This window comes from Osmerus eperlanus, chromosome 16, assembly GCF_963692335.1.
Source record: "Osmerus eperlanus chromosome 16, fOsmEpe2.1, whole genome shotgun sequence".
Lineage (NCBI taxonomy): Eukaryota > Metazoa > Chordata > Actinopteri > Osmeriformes > Osmeridae > Osmerus > Osmerus eperlanus.
Genome location: NC_085033.1, coordinates 2,412,523 through 2,440,358, shown reverse-complemented (window position 1 = coordinate 2,440,358; position 27,836 = coordinate 2,412,523). Strand labels below are relative to the sequence as shown.

The following is a 27,836-nucleotide window of genomic DNA, read 5'->3' as shown; positions in this document are numbered from 1 at the left end:
TGTACACAATCGCTGTTTGTGTCAGACCGCCGGTAATTTAATTTGGGAGATCTCGTCTTTGCTTCTACGGAAATTGGTACGCAGTATTGTAGTTCCGACAGGGAACACGGAAATCACGTTATAGACCAGCGGCCAAAACAGCTGCACCTGCAAAAACCCTTGGTGGTTTACCGGTTTTGCTGTGAGCGAGGTAGGCTGATTGTATTTCTGTTTCTAAAACTGAATGAACGTTTATCTAATTAACATATCTTACCCGTTACCAGTCACAATCTGTCAGATATGTGAAGCTTGCGTTAGGTTTGATGCTCGCTTGCGCGGTAGTTAGTTAGCTTGCACGTTAGCCAACCGTACTTTCTATATCAATGTGATTGTCTTTTTTGTGTGTATGTGAATTCGTGTTGTCAAATGTGGCTATTCCATCCTCTTCCGTTCTTTCACCATTAGTGCAAGTGCATTAAGAAAGCGTCGTTCCACACTGTGTCCCCCTTGCCCCAGCCAGGGTCCTGCGCTGAGACAACCCTTGGAACTGGACCATGGGTCTCCTGTCGGACCCTAACAGAAGGCGCGCCCTGACCAAACTCCTTACCCGCCTCAACGCTCCAATCTGGTGAATAACTCATCTTGTCATTCATAAAACGGGATGTTGTTGAATGCTTGGGATGTTGCCTGGTGCAAAAAAAAATAATATGCACTTTTCACTAAAACGTTACACTGCCTAAACATCAAAAACAGGTATATGCTAGTGTGTGAAATTATACGACTACATGAATCAATATGAATTGAACCCATGCCTCTCTTTTCAGTGTGGTGTGTTACATGGCGGGCGTGGCTTGGTTCATGGGGCTGGCCTTCGAGCCATTTACGCTGCGGACCTACATGTCGGAGAACGCCATGGGTTCTACCATGGTGGAGGAACGCTTCCCAGCTGGGGAGAGGGCACTGGCCACGGGCAAAGAATTTGCCGCTCACAAGAGGAAGGCAGGGTGAGTAAGACAAGCCAGCTCTACCAGCAAAACTCTTAACCCAGCCAGTGTTAGCAGACCTGTCCCGACTCTTGACGTGTGTGTGTGTGTGTGTGTGTGTGTGCGTGTGTGTGTGTGTGTGCGTGTGTGTGTGTGTGTGTGTGTGTGTGTGTGTGTGTGTGTGTGTGTGTGTGTGTGCGTGTAGAGGGATGCCGGTGGACTGGCTGGTGAAGACCATGCAGGCTCGGGGGCTGGAGGTGTTCACCCAGAGCTTCACTCGCACCTTGCCCTTCCCCGATGAAAACAAAGAGAGATACGTGAGTGTGCGATGGGAGAAACGTGGAGCCTACGTGTACAATGAGGCAATGTTAGAGATAACACACAGGAACACGCAGCCCTCCGCACCTCATGTAGCGGCCATCTTTGTAGTCCACTAGTGTTCAGGTACCTACGTTTCCCCCTAAAGTGTCCCTTGGCCTCTCTCTGTGTCCTGTGTGGGTCAGATGGTGCGTGGCACCAACGTGTACGGCATCCTGCGGGCCCCCAGGGCGCCTCGTACTGAAGCCCTGGTGCTGACTGCCCCCTGCAGCCCCGGGAACAGCAACAACCAGGCAGTGGGGCTCCTGCTCGGCCTGGCCCAGTACTTCAGGAGTGAGTACAATGCACACATGCGCACGCACGCACACACACACACATGCTCACACACGTACACGCTCCTCGACACCTAGTTACTCTACTAGCCCCACACATTAGCCTTCAGTTGGGTGTTTTAGACATATTTAAGTTGAAATGTGGATCGGGACACCCATCCAACATCCAATGCCTGAAGTAGAAATACTATTACGAACCCCAGTGTCTCATGTTGATGAAGAGCCTGTTGTGTCTTGGTCAACAGGCCAGATCTTCTGGGCGAAGGACATCATCTTCCTGGTGAACGAGCATGACCTGATCGGTACGCAGGCTTGGCTGGAGGGATACCACCACACCAACACCACCGGTGAGGGCCCCCCCCCCACACACACACACACACACACTCACACCTGTAACTTTTTGAAAGAATGCGTTGATTTCAAATCCCCCCGCTCCCTCCCCTCCGTCGCGCCTGTCCCTCAGGTATGGATTGGTCGCCACTGCAGGGGCGGGGCGGGTCCATCCAGGCGGCGCTGTCGCTGGAGCTGAGCAGCGATGAGATCACCAGTATGGACCTGGTCCTGGAGGGACTGAACGGACAGCTGCCCAACCTGGACCTGGCCAACCTCTTCCACGCCTTCTGCCAGAAGATCAGCGTGCTCTGCACCATCCAGGGCAAGGTAGGACCACGCGGACGTTTCCTTCTGCATGATCTATGTCAATGGAGACGAGAGAGCAGGAAAATTGCCCCCCGGGTGGATGGAATTGAACCCGGGGCCCCTCACGGTTAAACATATGGGATACGCTCGCTGACCCGGTTAAGCACCGGCCTGGTCATGTCCTGTGAGGGAGCGGTGGTGGAGACGGCTGTCGCTCACCCTAGCCTCCCGTCCTCAGCTCCAGAGGAACGACTGGGACACGGCATCGGGCTACAGCCACGCCGTCCAGACCATGAGCCTGATGGTGCTGAAGCAGGCCAGTGGCCGGCCCTGGGGGGACCACGGCCTCTTCCTGCGCTACCACATCGAGGCGGCCACCCTGCGAGGCATCAACAGCTTCCGGCAGTACAAGACGGACATCACCACCATCGGCAGGTCAGGACCCAGAGCTGACATGTCGTTTTCTTTGGGGGGGGGGGTTAGCTTTTGTTTGAACCCAAAGCGATCTTAATCTGCAGACGTACTCTACACTCACTGAGCTATACCCATCTCCATGTAAGTTACTAAATGCGCAGTCTCCTGATGTGTGTGTGTGTGTTTGGGCTCATCGCCAGGCTCCTGGAGGGAATGTACCGGAAGCTGAACAACCTCCTGGAGCGTCTCCACCAGTCCTACTTCTTCTACCTGATGCCCTCCCTCTCTCGCTTCGTCTCCATTGGCTACTACATGCCGGCCTTTGGCCTCCTGGCCCTCATCCTCGTCCTGCGTGTATCCTCCCCCCAGCGCCAGCAGCTGAGGACGCCACGGCACCGCCACTGAAGGCTGCCTCACAGGCTGCCTCACAGGCAAACTGCAGTGTGTGTGTGTTTGGGTGTTGTGAGGGTTTGGGTGGTTTGAGTTGTTTGCTTTGATGCTTGCGCGTGTGCATGTTCCCTAGTTCCGCTGCTACCATCCGGGCGTAGCCCTGTACTTGTAGACCTTAACCCCCCGTGTAGGCCTTGGACCTGTGGGTCCAGCTGGGTGCCGCCGCCCCCAGGACAGAGGAGGGGCAGGTCGAGGCAGAGCAGGTCAGTCACACTCCCCCCTCCTGTCCGCCTGCCCTGGGGGACATGCTAAGGAGCCGTGACCCATGGAGATGGGAGATGAATCAGATCGGAACTTTGACCCCTCTCTCCCCTCTTGGTCTGTCTTGTCTGTCTCGACACCCCCGCCTCCTCTCCTCTCGTTCTCCTCCTGGCTCGCAGGCGTCCAGCCCTGGGATTCTGTCCATACTGACCCCGGTGGTGATCAGTCACATGACGGGCGTGGCCCTCTACACCCTGCCCATCCTGTCTCAGGACACTGCGGTGGAACACTTCCCCGTGTCCAAGACCGAGGCGGTGGTCTTGACGGCCATCGCCATCTACACAGCCGGCCTAGCCCTGCCACACAACACACACCGGTACACACACACACCCCTCACCTGGTCGCACGCACACACACACACCCCTCACCTGGTTTCACATACACACACCCCTCACCTGGTTTTCACACACACGACTCACCCGGTCTCACACACAGACACACACACCCCTCACCTGGTTTCACATACACACACACACACCCCTCACCTGGTTTTCACATACACACACACACACCCCTCACCTGGTTTTCACACACACGACTCACCCGGTCTCACACACAGACACACACACCCCTCACCTGGTTTCACATACACACACACACACCCCTCACCTGGTTTCACATACACACACACACACCCCTCACCTGGTTTCACACACACGCACAAACCTTAGCCGGTCTCACACACAGACATACACTGGTACACACACATCTCACTTGCCCTTCCACATGCCAGCACAGGAGTCCACATCTAACCTGGTCTCTCTTTCACACACACACCTCATTAGCTCACGCACACGTTTCACACATGGTCTCTCTCTCTCTCCCACACACACTAGCATACAGGGTGCTGAGCTGCGGTGGTGTGTGTGTGTGTGTTCCAGGCTGGTGTCGGGAGAGGGCACGGAGCAGGGCTGGAAGGTTCTGAAGCTGGTGGCTGTGCTGTACCTGGCCGTGCTCCTCAGCTGCACCGCCCTCATCAACTTCTCCCTGGGCTTCATCCTGGCCCTCACCCTGGTGCCCCTGGCCGCCTTCATCACCCCACACGTGCCCAAGTGAGCCTCTCGCACACACCAGCTGTGCCCTCTCTCTTCAGTTTGGTAGCAGTCTCTCGTTCAGTGATGCTCTTCGGCGTCGTTTGTTTTCTAAGTCCTTGTCGGGGTCTCTCTCTCTCCCCCTTTCTCTCTCTTCCCACCTTTCTTTTCTTTCTCTCTCTTCCCCCCCCCCCCCCCCCCACTTTCTCTCTCCCCCCTCCAGGGTTCTGTCTGCCTTCCTCATGGTGGTCCTGAGCCCCGGCTGCACCCTCCTGTTCTGCGTGTTCCTCTTCCAGGAGCTGCAGGAGATGCCCGTGTCCCTGCTGGAGGGCTGGGTGCTCTACCTGTCCGTCATCTCCCAGGGCATCCTGGACCACGCCCTGTACGGCTCGCTGCTCTACCCTCTGCTGGCCCTGCTGGTCTACCCCTGCTGGCTGCTGCTCTGGAACATCCTCTTCTGGAAGTAGCTTGCCCCAGCCCCAGCCACAGCCATCCCAGACCCGGGGCCAGGGGAGGTGGCTCTCCAGCTGCAGGCTGTCCGAGCTGGGCTGAGGACTGGGCCTTCCCAGGAAAGGGAGGAGATGACCCGACTGGCTGAAGAGGACAGGGGAAGGAGTTGAATGCTTTGGTTGGATTTGTATGCAGACACTCATATAGGGTTGAGGGGTTAAAGGTTAAATGCTCGAGCGCATAAAAAAAAAAAAAAGGGTGGGGTGGTGTTGGGGGTTTGGATAGCAGAGGGAAAATGCTGGCACTGGTTTTTATTTATATGATCAATGTGTTTGTTTGGGGTGGGGGGGGGGTACAGGCCCCACAGGCGTGATACCAGACAACTCTCTCAGTCTGACGCTGGAGAATCTAAGTTACACGTATCCACTCATCCACTGTACAAACATCTTTTGCTTTTAATGTTTTTATATTAGTTTGTTTTGATAACTTTATTTGAGCCCTCTGTGCACAACCACATTTATATGCCAAACCAATAAATCTGAAAACTGACCGGTAGTTTCATTTGAGTTTCACATTTATTTCCATAAATAATGTGGAAGCCAAGAGCCAATTTATGAACATGTGTTTATTCAGTTAACACCGGTTACAGTATTATGTTCTGACGAAACAAATCATTCCATCACAATCACAGTTCAGAGTAACTTATGGCAAATAGGTCAAACGAATGAACATCAATAACTCTAGACATTCTGATACAGAGAATACACAATACAATGTTATAAAAATAAAAGCACTTTGAAAACCCTGTCAACTTCTGCAGCCGATGCCCTAAAAGCAAGCATGTTCCTCTCAATGTGCCCAACAATAAATGTTGGCCCTTTTTCTTTCTTCACCTCACCTAGCATGTCAATGTTCATCAGCCGACTAGTCGTATGACATCCTCTCATCTTCATTGGTGTTAAAACGAGGGGAGAGAAGTGAGGCATCGACCCCTCTGTGTTTAAAATAAATATTGGGATAGTCTGCTTCTTAGGCAACAGCACATATCATCCAACCCCGACCCACCCCTTTAGAATAAATATTGAAACGGTCTGCACCCGGAGACAGAGTGACCCTCAGAGAGAGAGACACGGAGGCATCCTCTTGACACCCTTCCGGCCGTAGCTCAGTAGGAGCCTGCAGCATCGTGACAACCTGACCGCCAGCAGGCCTGTCGCTGCACGAGGGTGAGTACATGGTCAGTAGTTCTGTGGGTTTATCCTGGCTGCGACACCGCCTCCAGTTTTGTGTTCGAGGGAGAGAGGAAACAAAGAGAGTGTGTGCGTATGTGCGTCGGGCTTCTGTTCAGGGAATGACGGTCTGGGCGACGGGCAGTCAGCTACTCTGTACAGCTACCTCTCCCTGGTCCTCTTTCCGTCCCTTTTCCTAAAGCACAGGAATTCAAGCTGAGTCACTGGACAAATACAGGAAGTGGACTTGCCAATATGGACTTGCAGTCAGGTGACCTACCTGTTGGATGCGGGCCTTGCGCGTGTCGGGTCTGGCCGTAGCACAGATCTCACAGCCTGGACGAGAAGGCTTGTTGATGAAGGTGCACGAGGGACAGGCCCATTCAGTCTGCGGGGTGAAGGGGTAGAATGACTGTAGCATCCATGACTAACTCCTCTAACAGAAGCGTTCCTGACTGGGAACAGGGGTTTGGTTGGAGCCCCACCGGCCCTTACCTGGGCTTTGCCACTCTTACTGGGTGGTTTGTCGTTCAGCTGCAGCGTCTCCAGGTTGAGGGCGTCCCTGATCTCGGCCGCACCCGCTCTCTCAGCCCCGCCTCCACTCCCTACGACCAATCACAATAGGACTGTTATATATATCATAACATGGTGGGAAGAGAGAGAGAGACAATAGGGGATGGGGGGTGTGGGGGAACGTGTGTAACACTCTGCCCCCCCCACCCTGGCTGCTGTGGCTCAGTCTGGAGGGCAGGGTGCTGTAGCCCCTCCAGTCCTGGGACGCGGGCCCGTTGCTGGGGGGCGGAGGGGGCGCCAGCAGGGCGCTCTCCTGGTCCTGCTGGAACAGCTGGCGGGTGAGGCGGCTGTGGCGAGCGGAGACCAGGTAGAGGTAGGCCGTGTCCCCGTCCTTCTGCGCCCCGTAAGAGGCCAGCGACCTGGGCTCGGTGCACAGGCACTGGCCAATCACCCAGCGCTGCACCCGGGGGTGAAAGCCATACTCCAGGAACACCTGCCACAGAGAGCGTTCTCTTTACACAGACTGAAGGGAAGAGAGCCGGCTCTGCTTCTTTGAGGGGTGCTTGTGGAGACTGACTTGAATAAAACCGAGATTCAGTTCCTCTCTCACCTGCTGCTTGAGTGCCGCAACGGTCATGTGGGGGAAGACTTTCACCGTCACGCAACAGGAAGAGGAAACGTCCTCCACGGCCACGGATAAACTGGAGGACAGACGGGAGGCTTTCGTTAGCGCGTGCTAGCTAGAACAGCAGCGGCTGCTGTGGACAGACCCCCCCCCCCCCCGGCCCGGACGGGCCGCCTCACCTGATCTCTCCGTCAGTGTAGCTCCTCTCAGACAGCTGGATGGTCAGGGACGGCTTCTGCCGGGCCAGGGAAGACGCGTGCTGGGAGGCGGCCTGGGTGTCGCCTGCCTCGATCGCCCGGGCCAGCTCTAAGCACAGTTCCTCTGACAGAGAGAGCGAGGGAGAAAGACAAAGAGAGAAAGAAAGACAAAGAGAGGGGGGGGGGAGGCTGATACAGTGAGATACAGATCGAAGTGTTCTTCACGTGTTCTGCGGTTGTGGGAGCAAAGACAGGGCCAGGCAGGCTGGAGGAAGGGCCTCACCAGTGAGGGGTAAAGAGGCTGAACTCCACTGCTCTATGGCAGCTGTGTGCTGCTGCTGCTGCTTCTGCGGCTTGTCATCCAGAGGATGAGGGGAACTGTTTGCCACTGAAAAAGAAAGCAAGGGTTCAGACCACGGTTTCTAACACTGAGGGTAGTGTTCTCAGACCAGATTCCCAGAATTTGGGAATACAAGTGGCAGGGTGAGGGGCTGAAAGAGAGACGGGACAGTGAGAGAGTTGTCCCACTGACCTCTGTGAGCTTCTCTGAGTGATGACATCACCACAGTGGCCCATTCCTGAGCCTCTCTGTCGCAGCGGAAGTTGAAACGGATGCAGTCGTGTGGAGGCGTGGCCAGACGCATCTCATGACAGCGGGGAGACTTGATTTCATACTGCACAGAGCGCAGATCAAACTCGGCTATGAACTGTGAAAGTAAAGGAAGGTGCCATGTTTACCTTTGTATGTGGACATTTGTATTCTTCACAAAACTTATGAGCTTACTTGGATTCGTTTACAAAGGAATCTATCCAGTATGTAGTCTGGTACTTTCCAACTGTGACTGCTATGTATGAGGCAAGACAAACATTATTTTTATTTTTTTGCTACAGTAAATGTGGATGTGCCACACTGCTAAGAGTAGTAGTAGGGCGTTCGACTGTTACAGGGCATACATATTATTATTTCAGATGATAATCAACTCATGATCGACTTGTAAGTAAATATGACTAATTAACTCAACCATGTAATTATAAAATCGTCTAAAACTCGTGTAAGAAAATTGTTACCACACTGCGGCCGCTTCTGCTTGAGTCTCGGAGAGCTAGCCTAAACTCCCCAGCCCGGCTAGGGTCCATGCTAAGCTGAAGACGAAGAGCTTCATCACCAGCTCCAGGGAGACACAGCGGCCGAATACCCGAATGGCAAACAGACACGCGTACCGACATTAAAACGGTATTGCAGCTAGCCATTGGAGGCCCACCGTGCGCAACCTGGGACGGGGCTGCCACGGGTGTAGGAGCCCATCCACCAGAGCTCAGTGCCATCTCTGACACACCGCTCGGAACGACAGGTGTCAAAGCGGATCGTTGAGAAAGAGTAATTCTACAGCCTACCTGTGTGTAAATAGATGTAGTTTCATAGCTAGTAGTTAGATTGTTGTTAGCTGGTGCCTAGAATGGAGGATCGCTAACTGCCCTGTTGACAACCAGAACCGAAACCGACCTGGAAATCAAAACAGGAAGTAGAAATGTACGTCCTCTATTTACTTCCGATGCAAGATTCTACCGCTAAACAATTAACATAACGGTCCGTGCAAAGACCTGCTTCAACTATGAGGCCAAATTTCCCACACATGGATTTAGCCTAGTGCTAAATTAAGAGAACAATTCAATGAAGATCTACATTGAAAAAGATTTTGGTCTAGGACTAGGCATGTCTGGGAAACTGGGTCTTAGAGTACATACCCAGCTGCTGTTGATTTCAAGATCTCCCAATACCCACCAAATTGAGACAATTTGACAACTTTTTCCGTTTGCAATAAATATTTATTGTACAATAATTCACAAAACAAATAGTTGATATTGATTTACAAAAACCTTACTATGTTCAGATTACTAAACATACATGCTGGATTTTTCAGGCTGAAGGCACCCGCTTTATACCTAATAGGCAGGTCTAGTCTCAATATGTGATCAGTAAATGTAGAAATAAATAAATGTTGTGACTACATTTCTCGAGTGAGTGAGTGAGCGAGTGAGCAAGTGAGCAAGCGAGTGATTGAGCGAGTGAGCGAGCGAGAATGAATAATCCCTTGTAGTGTGTCTCTCAGACTGTTTCAAGTCTAAACCTCACTGCCTGACATATATAAGCTACGTGTTAATGTGTGTCTTTCAAGGGGTGTTCATTTACTCACCAAAAACACTCAATTCAGCTCAATGTCCTTAATGATAAACGTCCCTTTAAGTACCTGTGACTAACTGAACACCTAGAAACGAAGTCAGTCACAAACCGGTGAGGAGAGAATCTGTGACTTGCTCTCTCTCTCCTCAGAAATACAGCTGGGAGCCCTATAGACGACCCTGTCAGGGAGCATCACAGAGGCAGGCTGTAGAGAAGAGGGGGCCAGAGGGGACCAGACGTATTGGACTACGGACGATCTTAAAGAGAAGATAGAGCCTTACAACATGACCCTCTTGAGAGAGATCAATCAGAATGTGAGGAGAATCAGGCCGTCGCAGCTGGAGAGGCTCGTCCGGCGAGCGGAGCAGCTCAGAGAGGAGCTCAGACACGTGAGTCTCCTCCGGCTCTCCTGTTCCAACATCGGAATTCCACTTGAAACCCGCTGCAACTGGTTTGTCTTCCATGTTTCCGCTAGGGTGCGAAGAAGCCTTATAAAAACCTGACGAATGTCTTCTGGGGTGATCTTCAGGGAGGAGGAGTGAGGCCTTTGTCGTTTGTTCGACAGGTAAAGCTGTCTGTCCTTAGCAACTGCCGCTCTAATAAAGCATGTTTCCATCTGTTGCCGTTGGCTCGTCTGTCTGTCCCACATCCTGTCTGTCTGTTGTGTATTTCAGGTTCTTGCAGCCTGCTATTACCCACAGCTTGTCCACAGTGACAAACTTCCAATCGATGTCAGAGAGAGGGCTCAAACACTGCTGGGTGCTTGTGAGGGAGGGAGTGTGGGTAAGAGAGTTTGGTATGGGGAGGTTCACTGGTGAGGGGTGAACGGTTCAGGACTGTTTCGTGTGATGTGTTGGTAACGTATAAAGCCTGTTTTTGTTCAGTAGGCTTCTTTCGCTTCTGTTGTCTGTCTTTAAACTGTAGGTTCCTACACAGCCACAAGTGGCATACGTCATGTTCAGGAAAGTGTAGCAAGATTCATATGTCAGAGAGATGGAGGTGTACCATCCAACCCTGACAACATCTACATCACCACTGGCTCCCAGAGATCAATCATGGTACCGGCCGCCATCACCCTCCTCCTCCATCATCCTCCGTCATCATAATGAAGGCCACTCCCATTCACCTTTGCTCTTCCGCTCTAGAAAGTTCTCAAGCTGCTGGTCCATCGTGAAGGCTTGCCCCCGACCGGTGTGTTGACTCCAGTACCTGGCTACCGAAGCGTCACCATGGTCCTGGAGGCGTTCGGAGCTGCCATTGTGCCCTACTACCTCAGCGAGGGCCGAGGCTGGCAGCTGCAGACACAGGAGCTGCATAGAGCGCTGCGGGCCTCTCAGGGCAGCTGCAAGCCCACTGTGCTCTACGTCATCAACCCAGGAAACCCCACAGGTGATGTGTTGCGACCCTGTTCTGGTCCTGTTGATCACTGTTTCGCCTCTCTATTATTCCATTTCCTTACCTCGCTTCTTGAATCGTGACAAATGCACAAATGGATTTTCGCTAGGTCATGTCCAGAGCAGGAAGTCTATTGAAGAAGTCATCCGGTTCGCTGCAGAGAAGAAACTCTTCCTAATGGCTGATGAGGTGATGGATGGTGTTGGGTTGAAAGTTACCTGATAAAAGCCTCACAAATGAAGCCTGACAAACTTTTTTGTCTTTTGTCTTCAGGTGTATCAAGACATGATGTTTGGGAAAGGTAATACGTTTGTCTCCTATAAGAGAGTCCTGGCAGAGATGGGCCCCCCCTTCTCTCACACAGTGGAACTGGCCTCCTTCCACTCAGCATCCAAAGGCTTCATGGGAGAGTGAGTTTAATAGCTCCCGAGCACCGATTCAATCATTTGTAACCGGCACTACTGTGCAAGAACTTGTATCCAACTGTCTCTCATTCCCCCAGGGCAGGTCTGCGAGGAGGCTATGTGGAGCTGGTAAACCTGGACCCCAGCATCATAGACTATGTCCACACCCTCTTCTCCACCGATGCTGGGGCGCCTGTGTCTGGCCAGTTGGCCCTGGAACTGATGGCTCAACCTCCCAGGCCGGGGGAGCCCTCGTACCCCGTCTACGCTCAGGTGGGCCGGATCATCTGTCCATCCCGGGACATCACCTCCAAAAAGCAATGACCGTTTTTCGGTCTCGTTTCCATAACTAGCAATGCATCTCCCGATAGTTTATTGGAAGCTGGTGTTATTTGGGGGCTCTTTCTCCTCACCTGCAGGAGACCCAGGCCATCCGGGCCATGCTGGTCCAGAACATGGGCCGGGCCCTGGAGGTCCTCAACAGCCTCCCGGGGGTCAGCTGTCAGGCAGTGGAGGGAGGAGCCTTCGTCTTCCCCAGACTGCACCTCCCACCCAGAGCAGTCCAACAGGCCCAGGTCAGACAACGGACAAACGTTACATCATTACACACGGGCCATTTCCTGTTAGATGGTTGACTATATTAACAGCTGAGCAGAGGGGAGTACAATGGAAAGTATTTCTTTGTTGTGCGGTTGTGTTGACCGTTCAGGAGGCTGGCCTGGAGCCTGACCTGCTGTACTGCTCCATGCTGCTGGAGGAGGAGGGGCTGTGTGTGGCACCGGGGTGTGAGCATGGGCAGTTGGAAGGGACACATCATCTGAGGTACCTCTTCCTGTCACCAGTCAGTCTTTACATACAGTACAACCATCAACTGTCTCACTGGCCCACCCAAACCAACATCCATCCCTACCCAAAGCATTACATAGAATTCTCATAACAGAATTTCATTATATTGGAGTAGTTTTTGGACAATCCCCTAAATGACAATAGTGTCTCATTGACTGACCAAAGAACCTTCATATAGACCTCTGAACAGCGAATCAATGAGGCACCCTGATGACCCTGTTTTTTTTTTTTACCGTGTCATGTCCTTGTAGGCTCTCCATGGCAACATCGGTGGAGAGGGCGGAGGAGGCCCTGAGACGTCTGACAGCGTTCCACCTGCGCTTCACGGAGGACTTTTCCTAAGCAGCAACCTGCCAGAGACACACCAGCACCTCATCACACTATAACCCTGTGATCAATCAGTAACATCCACATCACGTTTCTAAGTTCTGGCTTTATGGAAAGAATCACACACACAAACCAATGAGTGTTTTAAAATGTATTTGACATTCATATATCACTTAAATACGATGAATAATTTGCAACAATAAATTATATTGTTTTTCCATTGACCACGACGTCTTCATTGAAGGAAGTTCTTTTCCACTTGGTCAAGTAATGTACAATCTCACCTCCTCCCATCTCACCATACTCATTAACAGAGTTCAATTCTTCAACTCCTGCTTTTAAGAAAGCAAATACCAAGTTCAAAACCCACTCAAAGCAAATGGATTTCCTCACCTGCCTTATTTCACGCTTCAAAGTCTACAAGGCTTTGCATTGACCTAGTGCACAGCCTTCAAGGCCGGATGGAGCAATGACAGCATGATGCAGGACAAACAGAGACAGTTTAGTAATAAGGGCAGCCATCCAAACATTCTGTAATCCCTCTACCTCATGTTCCAGCTTACAAATCACACTACTGTTTCTTAGTTTTTTTTTTTTTTTTTTTAACTGTTGACTTGATTCTTCTGTATCCGTTGACCATGTCCATGACACGCAGGCAGGGCCCCCTGCAGGCTGGAAGCAGAACTTCACCGTCCAAATCAAAGGGTATTTTTGAAGTGCCACTAGTCCACCTCGCTGTCGCCCTGCTGCGAGTCGGAGTCTGTGTTGTGGAGCAGCTCCACCAGCAGGGCCAGCAGCTCCCCGTCCTGGCCCTGGGTGTGTGCGTCTCCCCGGGCCCTCAGGCTGCGGTGCACCATGGTCTGGATGGAGGTGCGGAGCTCCCACAGCAGCTCCCAGGTGGGGGCGGACAGCTCGCAGCGAAACAGGGAGTGGCCCGGGAAGGACACCTCCACCCGGTCCCCCAGCACTGGGACAGAGAGAGGGGAAGGAGAGGAGGGGGGAGAGGAGAGGAGGGGGAGAGGAGAGGAAGGGGAAAGAGGAGGGGAAAGGGAAAGAGGAGAGGAAGGGGAAAGAGGAGAGGAAGGGGAAAGAGGAGAGGAAGGGGGTAGAGGAGAGGAAGTGGAAAGAGGAGAGGAAGGGGAAAGAGGAGAGGAAGGGGGTAGAGGAGAGGAAGTGGAAAGAGGAGAGGAAGGGGAAAGAGGAGAGGAAGGGGAAAGAGGAGAGGAAGGGGGAAGAGGAGGGGAAGGGGGAAGAGGAGAGGAAGGGGAAAGAGGAGAGGAAGGGGAAAGAGGAGAGGAAGGGGAAAGAGGAGAGGAAGGGGGTAGAGGAGAGGAAGGGGAAAGAGGAGAGGAAGGGGGAAGAGGAGAGGAAGGGGAAAGAGGAGAGGAAGGGGGAAGAGGAGGGGAAGGGGAAAGAGGAGAGGAAGGGGGAAGAGGAGGGGAAGGGGGTAGAGGAGAGGAAGGGGAAAGAGGAGAGGAAGGGGGTAGAGGAGAGGAAGGGGAAAGAGGAGGGGAAGGGGAAAGAGGAGAGGAAGGGGAAAGAGGAGAGGAAGGGGGAAGAGGAGGGGAAGGGGGAAGAGGAGAGGAAGGGGAAAGAGGAGAGGAAGGGGAAAGAGGAGAGGAAGGGGAAAGAGGAGAGGAAGGGGGTAGAGGAGAGGAAGGGGAAAGAGGAGAGGAAGGGGGAAGAGGAGAGGAAGGGGAAAGAGGAGAGGAAGGGGGAAGAGGAGGGGAAGGGGAAAGAGGAGAGGAAGGGGGAAGAGGAGGGGAAGGGGGTAGAGGAGAGGAAGGGGAAAGAGGAGAGGAAGGGGGTAGAGGAGAGGAAGGGGAAAGAGGAGGGGAAGGGGAAAGAGGAGAGGAAGGGGAAAGAGGAGAGGAAGGGGGAAGAGGAGGGGAAGGGGGAAGAGGAGAGGAAGGGGAAAGAGGAGAGGAAGGGGAAAGAGGAGAGGAAGGGGAAAGAGGAGAGGAAGGGGGTAGAGGAGAGGAAGGGGAAAGAGGAGAGGAAGGGGAAAGAGGAGAGGAAGGGGGAAGAGGAGGGGAAGGGGAAAGAGGAGAGGAAGGGGGAAGAGGAGGGGAAGGGGGTAGAGGAGAGGAAGGGGAAAGAGGAGAGGAAGGGGGTAGAGGAGAGGAAGGGGAAAGAGGAGAGGAAGGGGAAAGAGGAGAGGAAGGGGAAAGAGGAGAGGAAGGGGAAAGAGGAGGGGAAGGGGAAAGAGGAGAGGAAGGGGAAAGAGGAGAGGAAGGGGAAAGAGGAGAGGAAGGGGAAAGAGGAGGGGAAGGGGAAAGAGGAGAGGAAGGGGAAAGAGGAGAGGAAGGGGAAAGAGGAGAGGAAGGGGGAAGAGGAGAGGAAGGGGGAAGAGGAGAGGAAGGGGAAAGAGGAGAGGAAGGGGAAAGAGGAGAGGAAGGGGAAAGAGGAGAGGAAGGGGAAAGAGAGGAAGGGGGAAGAGGAGAGGAAGGGGGAAGAGGAGAGGAAGGGGGAAGAGGAGAGGAAGGGGGAAGAGGAGAGGAAGGGGAAAGAGGAGGGGGGGGGACAGGTTAGTTGAAGCGGCCTGCTTTGTAGGGCGTGACGGAAACATGGTTTCTGAACGCAGACTTGTTCAGTATGGCTCCAAGGGGGTAATTTTGAAAAGTCTTGTTTCGGTGGGGCGCGGGGGGGGGGCCTACCTCTCTCGGTGATGTCACAGTCGGTGAACAGCAGCAGGGCCAGCGGGTGCACGGAGGAGGAGTCGCGCATGAACACCTGGCCGCTGGACTTGACGGCGGTGAAGAAGGTGAGCCAGCGGCTCGGGAGGTCCTCCCTCCCCCTGGGAAACACGGGCGGGAGCTCGTCAACACACCTCACTTGCTGATTGGTCCACAGCACATTTTCCCTCCAAAGCTTTGTGCAGCCAAACATTTCCCAATATAGATACAGGTGGGTGGGAGGGAAGAAGAGAAAGAGACACACACACACACACACACCTGTTGACTGAGGAGCGGTGGAGATGCACAGGGCCGCTCTGTGTGCGGTAGCCCAGGTTGTTGGGCCTGAAGCGCCCTCCTTTGGTCACCAGGCCCCTCTTCAGCTGGGACACAAACGGTTGGAGGAGGGTTAGTGACCGTGACACGATACAACACAAAACAGCCCCTAGACAGGCTGTGAGTAAATCCTAGGTACGGACTGGTGTGCATGCTATGTGTGTGTGGCACCTGTATGAGGTTGGGGTAGAGGCCAGCCAGCAGCACAGCCTTGATGAGTTCCTCCTGCTGGCTGTGCTGGTTGTAGAGGGAGAAGGGCCTCTGGCAGTCGGGGGAGGCCGACACCATCTGGGCCTCGTACAGGTTCTCACTGAACTGGGACGTCAGCCCTGGGGACGGCGCACAGAACACAGCTGGGTCAGCACAGATACACAGCACCAGGAAACACAGACACCCGTGTGTGTGGAATCTGCTGTGAGGCTCTTAAATGACAGACAGTCGTCATTTGAAATGACCGTTATTCGTTAAACACAGTTATATCAAATGTTTTATACATTCATTTGAATGTATTGACCATAGTATACTGATCTGTGCCTTTGACATATAACCCCTTGCCAGTGAGTTTTTCAGTTGAGTGTATGGACTGGGTACGACTTTATTGGGATCGCTAAAGTTGTGTCAACGTGCTGTTGGGCTGGGACAGTGCGTGTGTGTCGCGTGACAGTGTGTGTGTGTGTCGTGTGACAGTGTGTGTGTGTCGCGTGACAGTGTGTGTGTGTGTGTGTCGCGTGACAGTGTGTGTCGTGTGACAGTGTGTGTGTGTCGTGTGAGTCGTGGCCCACCGTGGATGAAGCGCAGGCTGGCTCCAGACAGCGTGTGCTGGTTCAGGTAGTCCTGCTTGTCCTCGCGGCCTCCTTCACGGAGCACCCTCTTCCAGCCGGCCACGGCTCGGCTCAGGGCCAGGTAGTCACTGTGGCTGGAGCCACTCAGAGCCTTCTTCGACTGGACACAACACAGGGACACGACACGCAGGGTCACGACATACCGTCACTCGCCCTCGCAAAGCCACATTCTCTCACCCGGAGTACACGTTCCAGCACAGTTTCTTTGAAAGGATTTCGACTCATCTCTGAAACATCGACACAGAGTGCCATTAGAGGGGAGTAGGCTGGGGTTTCGAGGGGAAGTGGTACCTTGGAGACGAGGGCTCGGTTCTGCATGCTGTTGTGGAAGGGGTCTCTGGTCAGGCAGGCTGCCACGGACAGCAGGGGCAGCACGCAGCGGAACACTGCCGCCAGCACCAGCACCTTCCCCAGCCGCGGGTCACATGACATGCAGGCCACGCGCTCCCCCAGGGGCGTCAGGGCCTCGCTGGTGTCCAGCACCCCTGCAGAGAGGGCGGATTGGAGCCGAGTCACGGAAGGTCACCTGAGCATGCAGAGCAGCAATCAAGACGACCTCGGACGGAGTTCCATTTGAAACGTGATCGGAAACCTGCTATCCTGGATGCAAACGTTTGGATTTTTCGACCCCAACCCAAATGTATTTTTCTCTCACCGATTTCCTGCAGGTTGCGGACTGCATCAGTCACCGCTTGTTCTTCTGGGCTGTCCAACACCTGGGACAAGAAATCTACCGCCTGCACAAAACACACCAGCACAATATCTCAACATTAAGTAGGTAGGGGCAACAAAAAAGAATATCTTTGCACCCCTATATCAGAGGTTTTCCCCCCCCGTCCTCACCACCCACCGTGAGATGAGGGCTGTGGATCTTGGCCTGTACCACCAGGCTCTCCAGAGGGGTGCGTAGGATCTCTGGCACAGGGAAGTGGCTCATGTTCTCCAGCCGGGCCTTTGGGAACAGGTGGTAGGAGTGTCCGGGCTGACAGCGGCCCGCCCTCCCTCTGCGCTGGGTGATGTTGGAGCGAGAGACCCACACTGTGTCCAGACAAGATACCTGCACGGACCCCAAACATTACGCAGCTGAACCGTGGCCTTCGATACGTTTATCGTGATGAACCTTCGATAATACGCCATTGGCCTCAACTCATTTCCGTTCCTTTCTACATTTACAATTATTCATTTGGCAGACGCTTTTATCCAAAGCGACTTCCAAGAGAGAGCTTTACAAATTGCATAGGTCACTGATCATAACAACGAGATAGCCCCAAAACATTGCGGGTAGCCAAAACATGAAGCCCCCAGGAAACAGGTGGCGCCCCCCAGTGGCTCACTGGATTAGTGCGCGTACCAAACTGTCTGAGGGATTATTGCTGGGTTTGAATACACCTTTTTTTCTGTCATGGCCTCCATTTCTCCCCTGCTTATCCAGTCTCTCCATACTGTCACCATAAACATAATAAAAAAGGCAGAAATGCCCCCCAAAAATCGATCTTCCAGGGTGCAGAGATGACCCACCTTGGTCCGGGGGTCGTAGTTCTGCTCCTTGTGGGAGCCTGAGTCCACCACATGGACGATGTCATCGATAGTGATGGAGGTCTCGGCGATGTTGGTGGCCAGGACTATCTTCCTCCGGCCCTCCGGGGGGCGCTGGAACACCGCCTGCTGGTCGGCCACGGACATACTGGAGTGTACTGGGCAGAGGAGGAGGAGGACGGCTCAAACCTAGCGAGCGCTCATGTAGTCCAGACCAGGGGTGTTCAATCCTGGCCCTCAGGACTCACTGTCCTGTATCTTTTCCATGTTATCCAACACACCTGATTCAGAGGTCGTTATCAAGCTCTGTGGAAGCCTGATAACGAACACTCATTTGAATCAGGTGAGCTGGAGAAGGGACACATCGGAAAATCTAGAGGACAGTGGTGGGCCAGCCTCTTACGTGGTAGGATGGTGTGGGAGTCCGAGCGGAAGGCCGGCCTCTCCTCCAGACGCTCCTGGACGGCCTTGATGTCCTGCCAGCCGGGCAGGAAACACAGCACGGCCCCTGGGGGAGGACAGGAGCAGACCGGGGGATGAAGGGGAGATTTTGGGGGGGGGGCGTTCGAAGCAGGGGAACTGGCGTTGAGACGTTGCCTCACCTGGCTCCCCGTGACTGTGGATGTGCTCGATCACGTGAGCCACCAGGTCCAGGTTGGGCGTGGCGTCGTCTTTCGGCTCCTGAATGAACAAGACAAACACGCGCTGAAGACGAGCTCAGGTTGTCTCGCAATACTCCATAAACAGTACTTTCGCCAGATTATCAAAAGCACACAGACAATTTGGATGAAATGCACGTCTTGGTCAAGTCCAAGTCATTCGAGTCCCCCCCCCCCCCTCCTCACCCGTCCTTCAGGGTTTGCCCTGACCGGGCGCGGGGGGGGCCGCCCCAGCTCCTCCAGCACCTCCTCCAGGTAGCGGTCCTGAACCGGGTGCATGAACCCGGGAACCTTGACCACCGGGCAGCCTCCAAAGTACTGGGCCAGCCTGACGTTGTCCCCGGTGGCGCTCATCAGCACCAGCCGCAGGCGGGGGTTGTCCCTGAGGGCGGAGCGCAGCAGGGCCAGCAGCAGGTCCGTGTTGACGTCCCGCTCGTGGACCTCGTCCACCACCACGTGGCTGACCCCCCGCAGGGACGCGTTGCCCTGCAGCTTCCTGAGCAGCACCCCCACCGTCAGGAACAGCAGGGCCCCCCCGCTGTGCTCCGGGGGACGGCTCTCCAGGCGCACCTGGGGGAGGGGAGGGGGGGAGGAGGGGGTGAGAGAGGTGCCGTTCGGGAGAGACCCCCTGCGGTGACCCGATCGAGCGGTTTCCCCGGCTTTACCCGCAATCCTCCAGACTCACCTGGTAGCCCACAGAGTGTTTGAGGGCGGGGCCCATCTCGTGGGCCACCCGCTGGGCCACGGACACGGCGCTGATCCGGCGGGGCTGGGTCACCAGGATGTTGCAGTCGGCCCCCTGGCCCCCTCGCACGCGCCCCTCCAGCAGGAAGCGTGGGACGCGCGTGGTCTTGCCGCAGCCCGTCTCCCCGGCGATCACCACCACCCTGGAGGCCTCCACCTCCGACACCAGCCTCTCCCGGTGGCCGTCGACCGGGAGCTCCACCCCCAGCCTGGGGTTGGCCCTCTCCCACTCCTCCCGGAGGTCGGCGGAGAGCTCCTCCGCCTCGGACACGGAGAGAGGCCGGTGCGGCCGGCCTGTGATGGCGTCGGTCACCAGGTCGTCCTCCTCCTCTCGGTCCTGCTGGTTCAACCTCCGCTGGGCCCTCTCCTCCTCCTCCTCCCACAGCCTCTTCACCTCCAACGCCGCCGGGTACTGCCGTTCACAACACGGGCACAACAAGCATGGCTAAGCCGGTCTGGTGGTACGGTGGGTACCGCCGCGAGCAGCCAGGCAGACTACGGCACGTTACAGAGTAGAGAAGCAGGGGAACTGACCTCGGCCAGGTATTCTCTCATCCTGTCCTGCAGGTACTCGGGTATCTCCAGGGGGCAGGGCCGCCGGTCTTTCTCCCCCGCCTCACGCACCTGCTCCTTGTGGTATCTGGCGTGAGTCAGAGGGTTGTTTTCCTGGTCCAGAAGCTCCATCTCCTACACAGGTTTAAGGGTTGCCGTCAGGGGAGGCCTGTTGAGAAACGGGGACCCCTGGAAACTTGCTGGTCACCTCACCTTCAGCTTGAGACAGGCCAGCGCGGACGCCCGCTTCTCCGCCTCCACTCTGCGGCCAGCCGAGGCCACAAAGGTGAGGTTCTCCGGCCACCGGACAGTCAGCTCGCATCGCTTCGTCTTCCCTCCGGTTGTCTTGTACTGCACCAGCTCCTGGAGCCCAAACGTTTGAACACGCCAGGGCGGGGATACGGAAGTGAAGTTAATGATTGGGTCCTCCAGTGATTCATAAGACAGTCAGACTCTGTGTGCTTGCTCGTGTGGACGAAGGAGAGGGAGAAATACACACCCTAAAAGAGTTGGAGGACGTGGCCACCTGGATAACCCTGGCCAGGAGAGCTTTCGGTTGGGGAAACATTGAGAGAGCCTTATACAAACTGGTGTCCTCTTCAGTTGACCTGTAGACACCAAAACCGATTTTTCAACAAACAGCGAACACAGATTTGAACCCCATCCTAAAACGATTATTTTCCAGTAACATCCTTAATACCTTGTTAGTAGTTGAGGGTGTGTGGGTTGACTCTGGGAGACTCCAGACATGTGGACCTGATCTGTGACAGGGTCCTCCTCTGCATCAAACAGGGCAGACGGCCGAGCTCCTCGGCCCCGTCCGGCTCCCTTTCTGGGCAGCTGGTTATCTGGACCAAGCACCCCCAACTCCTGGTTGTGTGTGTGTGTGTGTATGGAAGAGGGAGAGAGAGCGAGGGGGCAAGGAGATGAAAGGTAAGAGAAAAAGGTACAATAGAGTGCAGTGAAGCCTGAGGCGAATCCTTCTCTATAACGGTCAGAAACATTTCATTAGATCCCAAGAGTCACCAGGTGTCTTTTCTACCTTCAGCTTCTGGCAGGCAGCTGCAGCAGCAAAGCGTTCAGCATCAAGTCTCCTGGATGCAAAGCCCTCCACCTCAATTTTGGTGGGCCATAAGACCGTGACAGTGGCTTTCTGAAATGAAACACAAAATGTTCAACCATGAATGGGAAGGAGAAATGGCCTCATGGTGAACTGAGCAGTTTACATAAATACTGACCTTGACATCTCCATTTTCTGTGCAGTGATACTGTATGAGATTAGAGAGGTCTGACACTCCAAGTGAACGGGAAATAGCATTGTTCAGCAAACCCTTCGGCTCAGGAAACTCCTTCAAGAGTTTGGGGTTACCTGGTTGGGCACGAATAAGGAAACATGACAATCGGACTAAAATGGGACATGTTGTAATTCGCAGGTATTACGTTAAATACTAACTTTACACTTATCAACACTATAATTATTACGAGGCATATTTATTTGGTTTGTCCTTGAGGTTACATGCAGTTGTGATGGTGACCTGGCTGATCTAGGCAGTTATGTGACTCATTGTAGCTCACCCCGTTTAGTTGGCTCTGCTGGCGTTTCTGAGTCCTGAAAGGTACGAGCTTTTGTCTTGTACCACCTAACACTACTGCTAACATTTAATCCAATTTTGCTTTTGGAATAAAAACCAAGGTTGCATAACGCTCTAAATTGCACGAGTACTGTGCCGGGTAGCGCCATCTTTCTTTTTCTTCGTTTTGGTTTACGGTAGTTGGCATTCAGCTTATTGGTGCATTATCGCCACCCTTTGTTCAGGAGTGTGCATCAGACAGTAAACACACAAACACAGACTAGTAGCACAATCTTTTTACTACAAATTAAAAAGTTTTGTGTGCTGAGTGTAATACTGGGCTATTTGAAGATGTTGGCGGTACAAACGGTTATCAGAGATCTCGCGTCAATCCCAAGAGATCCCAACAAAGAAATAAGATTTTTTTTAAATACATTCAGACATGAAGGTATTTTTAATAGATCAAGTAGTGACAGCGAATATGGAGAAGATCTCCCCCCGATCTGGTAGCCAATTGCTAACCCTGAGGCCAAATACTCCCGAGGGTCACACGGCGATGGAGCTTATATGGAGGAAGTCATGGATGGAGGTTGTCTGCTCTACCTGCTGGAGGGCTGAGTTAATTCACCTTGGACTTGCAGTTTTGTTCGAGGATACGGTCTGGAATGCAAACTCTCCCTGCTGCAGCTCCAACTGGGATGCAGTGCTTCAAGATACTTGTTTACTGAAGAATTGGTTGTGGATATTGTCGAGGAAACACATCGCTATGCCTTGGAGCAGCAGAAGACTGCTCCAGGAATGGGCAGACAGACACAGGAGCTGTGAAACGGTGGCAGACAGACAGAGCCCTGGCTCTCCTACAATGAGACATGATGAGGCGGTGGGCAGACAGACAGACTAGAGCGCTGGCTCTCCCACAATGAGACCGGGTCATGGAGCTGATGGCTGTGTGTGAGCGCAGGCAGAGGAGCTTGGACTGTTCTACGAGGGACAGAGAATCACAGACACGCAGGCACATATACACACACACACACACACACACACACACACACACACAGCCTGAGCCTTACTCGAATCACACTGGTCAGTCCCAGTGTGTGATAATGTGTGTATATGTGTCCATATGTGTATTGTATAACTAATCTAAGTTTATGTGAGTTTTTCCCTCACTCCAGCTCTGGACGTTCCCTTTAATAAATGAATGGTTTCACCCCTGCTGGCCTCATGTATAGGTTCACATTTCTAACTGTACGGCAGGTTGTAAGTGACAAAGTTTTGAGCGGCATATTTCACAGTTGGCTGACATTTGAAATGTGCTATGAGAGAGACAGCTCATGGAGGAATATGGCTGTGTAATTGTTGTGTATCTGGTTGTGTTTTTCCCTTTACAGCACCTGGCAGGGCCACAGATAATAACGAGGTGTAATGACTGACAGAGAATCACACGCCCAGAACAACACCTTCACAAAGACTTGCTTATAGGGGCCGAATCCCCCGCGCTCCGAGGCCCCACTGATCCATGTCAACTTCTCAACGCATTAGAGGGTTCAGCATCTGTAAACATCACGGCGAGGACTGTGTTTTGAGCTGCACTCACATTAACATTTACAAATATGTTGAAGGAAATGCCACTGGAAACACAAGGCGCATGCCTACGGTATTCATATCTACGGTTATTGTTTCATTTCATTTAATCCTAAATGACGTAAAAACGGGTTACGGAGACCTTGACTTACAAAGTTATCACACTCACACTGTACAGATAAACTCACATACAGCACCTGGTACAGAGAACATTTATCCCAGGGCGTTTGGCTATTTAAAGGAATTGTGTCAAGGCAGCTCACACCAAGATGTCATTAGTTTGGGTATACGCCATGAAACAGGACTTTGTTTTCTTACTAGGAGTCACAGTGGGTAAGCTAACTTCCAGTGCTCTCGAAATGTCACAGCCCTGCAAAAAAACCCTGCTTTGTTGAATCGACAAGTATCTCTGTGCTTCAGTGTCTGAACCCTGTCTACCAGCCCCTCACCAGCCGGGTGGTGGAGGGGGAGGAGGACCGGCCATACAGCTGGCCATGGCAGGTAAGGGAAAAAACACTCTCATAAACAAATAGTAGTCCACGTCTACAAGCCGGATAGCCTGAGTTAGCGACATCATTTGAAGTTACGGAAACTGGTTAGCCCAACTGTAGTTTTATAAGGCATTATTGATCTACAGACCTTAATTCACTGACGAGTAAATTGTAACTTATCCGTCGAGCGCACACCAGTTGGTGACAGCAATATGCATAGTTTTCATTCCTCTCATGCCAGAGGGATCAACTGCAGTGAACACACTCACTCATTACAACACATGATACACAAATGGTCACATAGTGTTCAAGCACTTAAAACAGAAATAGTTTCAAAGATTATGTTGGAATTAAACATAATCAGTTTAAGTTAAATCACCTAAAATACATTTTGATGTTACAAATCAAATCCGCAAAACCATTTGAGACTAAAATGATGACATCCTAAATGATGTATTAATTCAGAGTTGGCCACAACCGAGGTAACTGACCACAACCCTATGTGCTGTTTCCTGGGTCATGACTTGATTGGCCTCTTGTAATCAGGTTTCTCTGGAGTCTTTATTCCCAACCTGTGGAGGGACTCTCATCGCTCCTAACTGGGTCATGACTGCCGCACACTGCATCACGTGAGCACAGCCTGTCAGTCAAGGAGATGTCTGGGTTGGATTCACCACAGTACATTCTATGCAGAAGATCCTGATATTCCTTCTGGTCCATGAAATGAGGTTATGAGTGAATGACTAAAGCATAATACCTGTTTTATTTCTATACTGACCCTTGAAACTCTACCAGACAATGAACTGGACTGCTTCTCTGGCTCTAGTTTAGGAAATTCAGATTGTTATTTCAGGCCACCAGCATGTGGTGCTATAAGACTGAGCACTATAGCCTACTGTACCAAAGAGGAGGAATCATTGGGATAGTTATTCATCTCAGATATATTGCTGCTTGTCCATCTCACATGTGTTTGTGTGTTGAGTCCAGGTTCCACACCTACAGGGTGGTTCTAGCAGAACATGACATGAACACACAGGAGGGCTTTGAGCAGTCTATCATGGTGGATAAGATGATCCTCCATCCTGACTGAAATGATAACTGTGTGTCCTGTGGGTAGGTCGACCTCCTTGACTTAATGTTGATCTCATGATACATACCAGGAAGCGATATCGACCTGTTAATGTGAATAGTGAAGAGAAACAGTCACATGTGGCTAAGTGATATTGTTGCTCTGTCCATGTGTAAGGTATCCAACCTGAGAACCTTTTGTAGATAGCAGCTGTGTCAATAACAGGGTCAGTGGCAAAAGGCCACACAACAAAACTAACTTACAACATACGTGACATGACAATGCATCATTCTGTCACTAACAAGTGTCCCTTGTGCTTTTGTGGTGAAATCCTGTATGTAGAAATGACATAGCCATGCTGAAACTGGAGAGGAGTGCTACTATCAACGACAGTCCAGATGTCTTGCCTTCCGAAGAGCGATGCCGTCCTTGTCAAAACCAGCCCTGCTACGTCACAGGGTGGGGCCGCCTGTCCTGTGAGAGCCAACCCCCCCCCCGCCTGCCGAAACACCGCTAGCACACAGAGCTCAACGGACATGTTGTTGAAAGTCTTTCACTTAAACTCGCAGTACAATAATGCCCTGGTTTCACTCGTCTACACTGTTGTCAGCTCGTTGCTTTGTCCAGTTATATGGAGTCAGGGCCCAGCCTGACATCCGAGTGAACCTGAAAAGGATCTTTGTCATGAGTAGAAGTGAACGATCATTGAATTCCCACTTCCCTGTGTGCATCAGCTGGAGGGCCCAAGGCATCCGGGTTCCAGCAGGCCTTACTTCCTGTGGTGGAGCATGGCGTCTGTAGTCGTAGCGACTGGTGGGGGGGCTCTGTGAACACCTGGATGGTACAGTTAGGTCCATAAATATTTGGACATTGACACAATTTTCATCATTTTGGCTCTGTATACCACCACAATCGATTTGAAATGAAACAATCAAGATGTGCTTTAAGTGCAGACTTTCAGATTTAATTTCAGGGTATTTACATCCAAATCAGGTGAACGGTGTAGGAATTACAACACATTTTATATGTGCCCCCCCCTTTTTAAGGGACCAAAAATAATTGGACAAACTAACATAATCATAAATCTAATTGTCACTTTTAATACTTGGTTGCAAATCCTTTGCAGTCAATGACAGCCTGAAGTCTGGAACCCATAGACATCACCAGACGCTGGGTTTCGTCCCTGGTGATGCTCTGCCAGACCTCTACTGCAACTGTCTTCAGTTCCTGCTTGTTCTTGGGGTATTTTCCCTTCAGTTTTGTCTTTAGCAAGTGAAATGCATGCTCAATTGGATTTAGGTCAGGTGATTGACTTGGCCATTGCAGAACATTCCACTTCTTTGCCTTAAAAAACTCTTTGGTTGCTTTCGCAGTATGCTTCGGGTCCATCTGCACTGTGAAGCGCCGTCCTATGAGTTCTGAAGCATTTGGCTGAATCTGAGCAGATAATATTGCCAGAAACACTTCAGAATTCATCCTACTGCTTTTGTCAGCAGTCACATCATCGATAAATACAAGGGAACCAGTTCCATTGGCAGCCATACATGCCCACGCCATAACACTACCTCCACCATGCTTCACTGATGAGGTGGTATGCTTTGGATCATGAGCAGTTCCTTCCCTTCTCCATACTCTTCTCTTCCCATCATTCTGGTACAAGTTGATCTTGGTCTCATCTGTCCATAGGATGTTGTTCCAGAACTGTACAGGCTCTTTTAGATGTTTTTTGGCAAACTCTAATCTGGTCTTCCTGTTTTTGAGACTCACCAATGGTTTACATCTTGTGGTGAACCCTCTGTATTTACTCTGGTGAAGTCTTCTCTTAATTTTTGACTTTGACACAGATATGCCTACCTCCTGGAGAGTGTTCTTGATCTGGCCAACTGTTGTGAAGGGGTTTTTCTTCACCAGGGAAAGAATTCTTCTGTCATCCACCACAGTTGTTTTCCGTGGTCTTCCGGGTCTTTTGGTGTTGCTGAGCTCACCAGTGTGTTCTTTCTTTTTAAGAATGTACCAAACAGTTGATTTGGCCACACCTAATGTTTTTGCTATCTCTCTGATAGGTTTGTTTTGATTTTTCAGCCTAACGATGGCTTGCTTCACTGATGGTGACAGCTCTTTGGACTTCATATTGAGAGTTGACAGCAACAGATTCCAAACACAAATACCATACTTGAAATGAACTCTAGACCTTTTATCTGCTCCTTGTCAATGAAATAACGAACTCCCATGAGGGAATAACATACACCTGGCCATGGAACAGCTGAGCAGCCAATTGTCCAATTACTTTTGGTCCCTTAAAAAGGGGGGGGGGCCACATATAAAATGTATTGTAATTCCTACACCGTTCACCTGATTTGGATGTAAATACCCTGAAATTAAAGCTGAAAGTCTGCACTTAAAGCACATCTTGATTGTTTCATTTCAAATCCATTGTGGTGGTATACAGAGCCAAAATGATGAAAATTGTGTCAATGTCCAAATATTTATGGACCTAACTGTAAGTAACCACCCCCACTGGGATGCCTCAACCTAAACACTCCGGATAATATCCATGGAATATCTTATCATGGGTTAAATGTGAATCAGGGCTTATCAGTATCTTGTCTTCCTTCCATATTTGCCGTGTCTCCAGGGGGACTCTGGAGGGCCCCTGAGCTGTGAGGGCCGAGATGGGAGGTGGTATGTCCAGGGAGTCACCAGCTTTGTGCATGAGGGCGGCTGTGACACCCCCCAAAAGCCCACAGTGTTCACCCGAGTGTCTTCCTTCATCCCCTGGATCAGTAAGGTGAGGAGGGCCTGGATGACATGGCACCACAAACCCTATCCTATTAGTTCACACTGGATGTCTTAGTGTCACCAGGTGGATAAATGGTGCTCATTGTGCAACAACTGCATTCAAAACGATGGTTAAAATCATGCTCGGAACAAAAGATAAAATGGCCAGTACAATTAGTTTGATACACATACATGTTTATTATTAACAATTTTTATATCTGTTCTCCTCCACTCTGTAGACAATGGCTGAGAACTGAAAAAACTCCCACCCGGAAAGAATCTACATGCAATTAAAAGGCTTACCGCACAAATTGACTGATACTCCATATTAATACCGGTATCTACATTTAGTGCAGCAAAGGGTGAGGAGACAAGACCGTATCATAACATCATAATCACGTCGTGATTCTAGAATCTCTAGAAC

The 27,836-nt window shown here is 51.9% G+C and overlaps 4 protein-coding genes and 1 pseudogene across 6 annotated transcripts; 3 read left to right on the top strand and 2 right to left on the bottom strand.

Annotated features, from left to right (window-relative positions):
* Positions 1-37: 37 nt before the first annotated feature.
* Positions 38-5,410, top strand: gpaa1 (glycosylphosphatidylinositol anchor attachment 1). Of its 2 annotated transcripts, none has more exons than XM_062482509.1 (13): positions 38-190; positions 445-607; positions 804-983; positions 1,168-1,279; positions 1,466-1,613; positions 1,858-1,959; positions 2,076-2,272; positions 2,490-2,686; positions 2,866-3,019; positions 3,247-3,318; positions 3,496-3,692; positions 4,258-4,428; positions 4,631-5,410. In XM_062482509.1, exons 2-13 carry the CDS (start codon positions 534-536, stop codon positions 4,872-4,874), a joined length of 1,848 nt encoding a protein of 615 aa, XP_062338493.1. In that variant the 5' UTR covers positions 38-190; positions 445-533; the 3' UTR covers positions 4,875-5,410. The 2 variants fall into 2 exon arrangements, with proteins under 2 accessions (XP_062338493.1, XP_062338494.1); XM_062482510.1 differs by having other exon boundaries at positions 87-190; positions 496-607.
* Positions 5,411-5,734: 324 nt separating this feature from the next.
* Positions 5,735-8,747, bottom strand: LOC134037158 (ranBP-type and C3HC4-type zinc finger-containing protein 1-like). Its single transcript, XM_062482512.1, has 9 exons — positions 8,490-8,747; positions 7,954-8,128; positions 7,705-7,809; positions 7,404-7,545; positions 7,210-7,300; positions 6,807-7,092; positions 6,582-6,691; positions 6,367-6,474; positions 5,735-6,282 (listed from the first exon to the last, which is right to left on the bottom strand). Exons 1-9 carry the CDS (start codon positions 8,745-8,747, stop codon positions 6,232-6,234), a joined length of 1,326 nt encoding a protein of 441 aa, XP_062338496.1. The 3' UTR covers positions 5,735-6,231.
* Positions 8,748-8,825: 78 nt separating this feature from the next.
* LOC134037157 (alanine aminotransferase 1-like) lies at positions 8,826-12,799 on the top strand. 2 transcript variants are annotated; one of them, XR_009932492.1, is made up of 12 exons: positions 8,826-8,952; positions 9,754-9,992; positions 10,079-10,168; positions 10,278-10,386; positions 10,528-10,661; positions 10,749-10,992; positions 11,108-11,187; positions 11,272-11,408; positions 11,506-11,675; positions 11,822-11,977; positions 12,112-12,224; positions 12,500-12,799. XR_009932492.1 is itself a non-coding variant. In XM_062482511.1 (12 exons), the coding sequence occupies exons 2-12, from the start codon at positions 9,888-9,890 to the stop codon at positions 12,588-12,590; spliced, it is 1,434 nt and encodes a 477-aa protein (XP_062338495.1). In that variant the 5' UTR covers positions 8,826-8,952; positions 9,754-9,887; the 3' UTR covers positions 12,591-12,799. The 2 variants fall into 2 exon arrangements, 1 of the variants encoding a protein (XP_062338495.1); XM_062482511.1 differs by having other exon boundaries at positions 11,501-11,675.
* A 301-nt stretch (positions 12,800-13,100) lies between these two features.
* Positions 13,101-21,686, bottom strand: dhx30 (DEAH (Asp-Glu-Ala-His) box helicase 30). The gene is made up of 20 exons (XM_062482508.1): positions 21,495-21,686; positions 21,158-21,288; positions 20,962-21,072; positions 20,620-20,789; positions 20,419-20,527; positions 20,133-20,282; positions 19,902-20,054; positions 19,309-19,779; positions 18,810-19,193; positions 18,567-18,645; positions 18,368-18,472; positions 17,947-18,122; positions 17,279-17,485; positions 17,084-17,165; positions 16,720-16,913; positions 16,369-16,528; positions 15,758-15,915; positions 15,530-15,633; positions 15,233-15,372; positions 13,101-13,542 (listed from the first exon to the last, which is right to left on the bottom strand). Exons 1-20 carry the CDS (start codon positions 21,658-21,660, stop codon positions 13,298-13,300), a joined length of 3,495 nt encoding a protein of 1,164 aa, XP_062338492.1. The 5' UTR covers positions 21,661-21,686; the 3' UTR covers positions 13,101-13,297.
* A 1,504-nt stretch (positions 21,687-23,190) lies between these two features.
* On the top strand, positions 23,191-27,776 carry LOC134036505 (chymotrypsin-like elastase family member 3B; annotated as a pseudogene).
* The last annotated feature ends 60 nt before the right edge of the window (positions 27,777-27,836 follow it).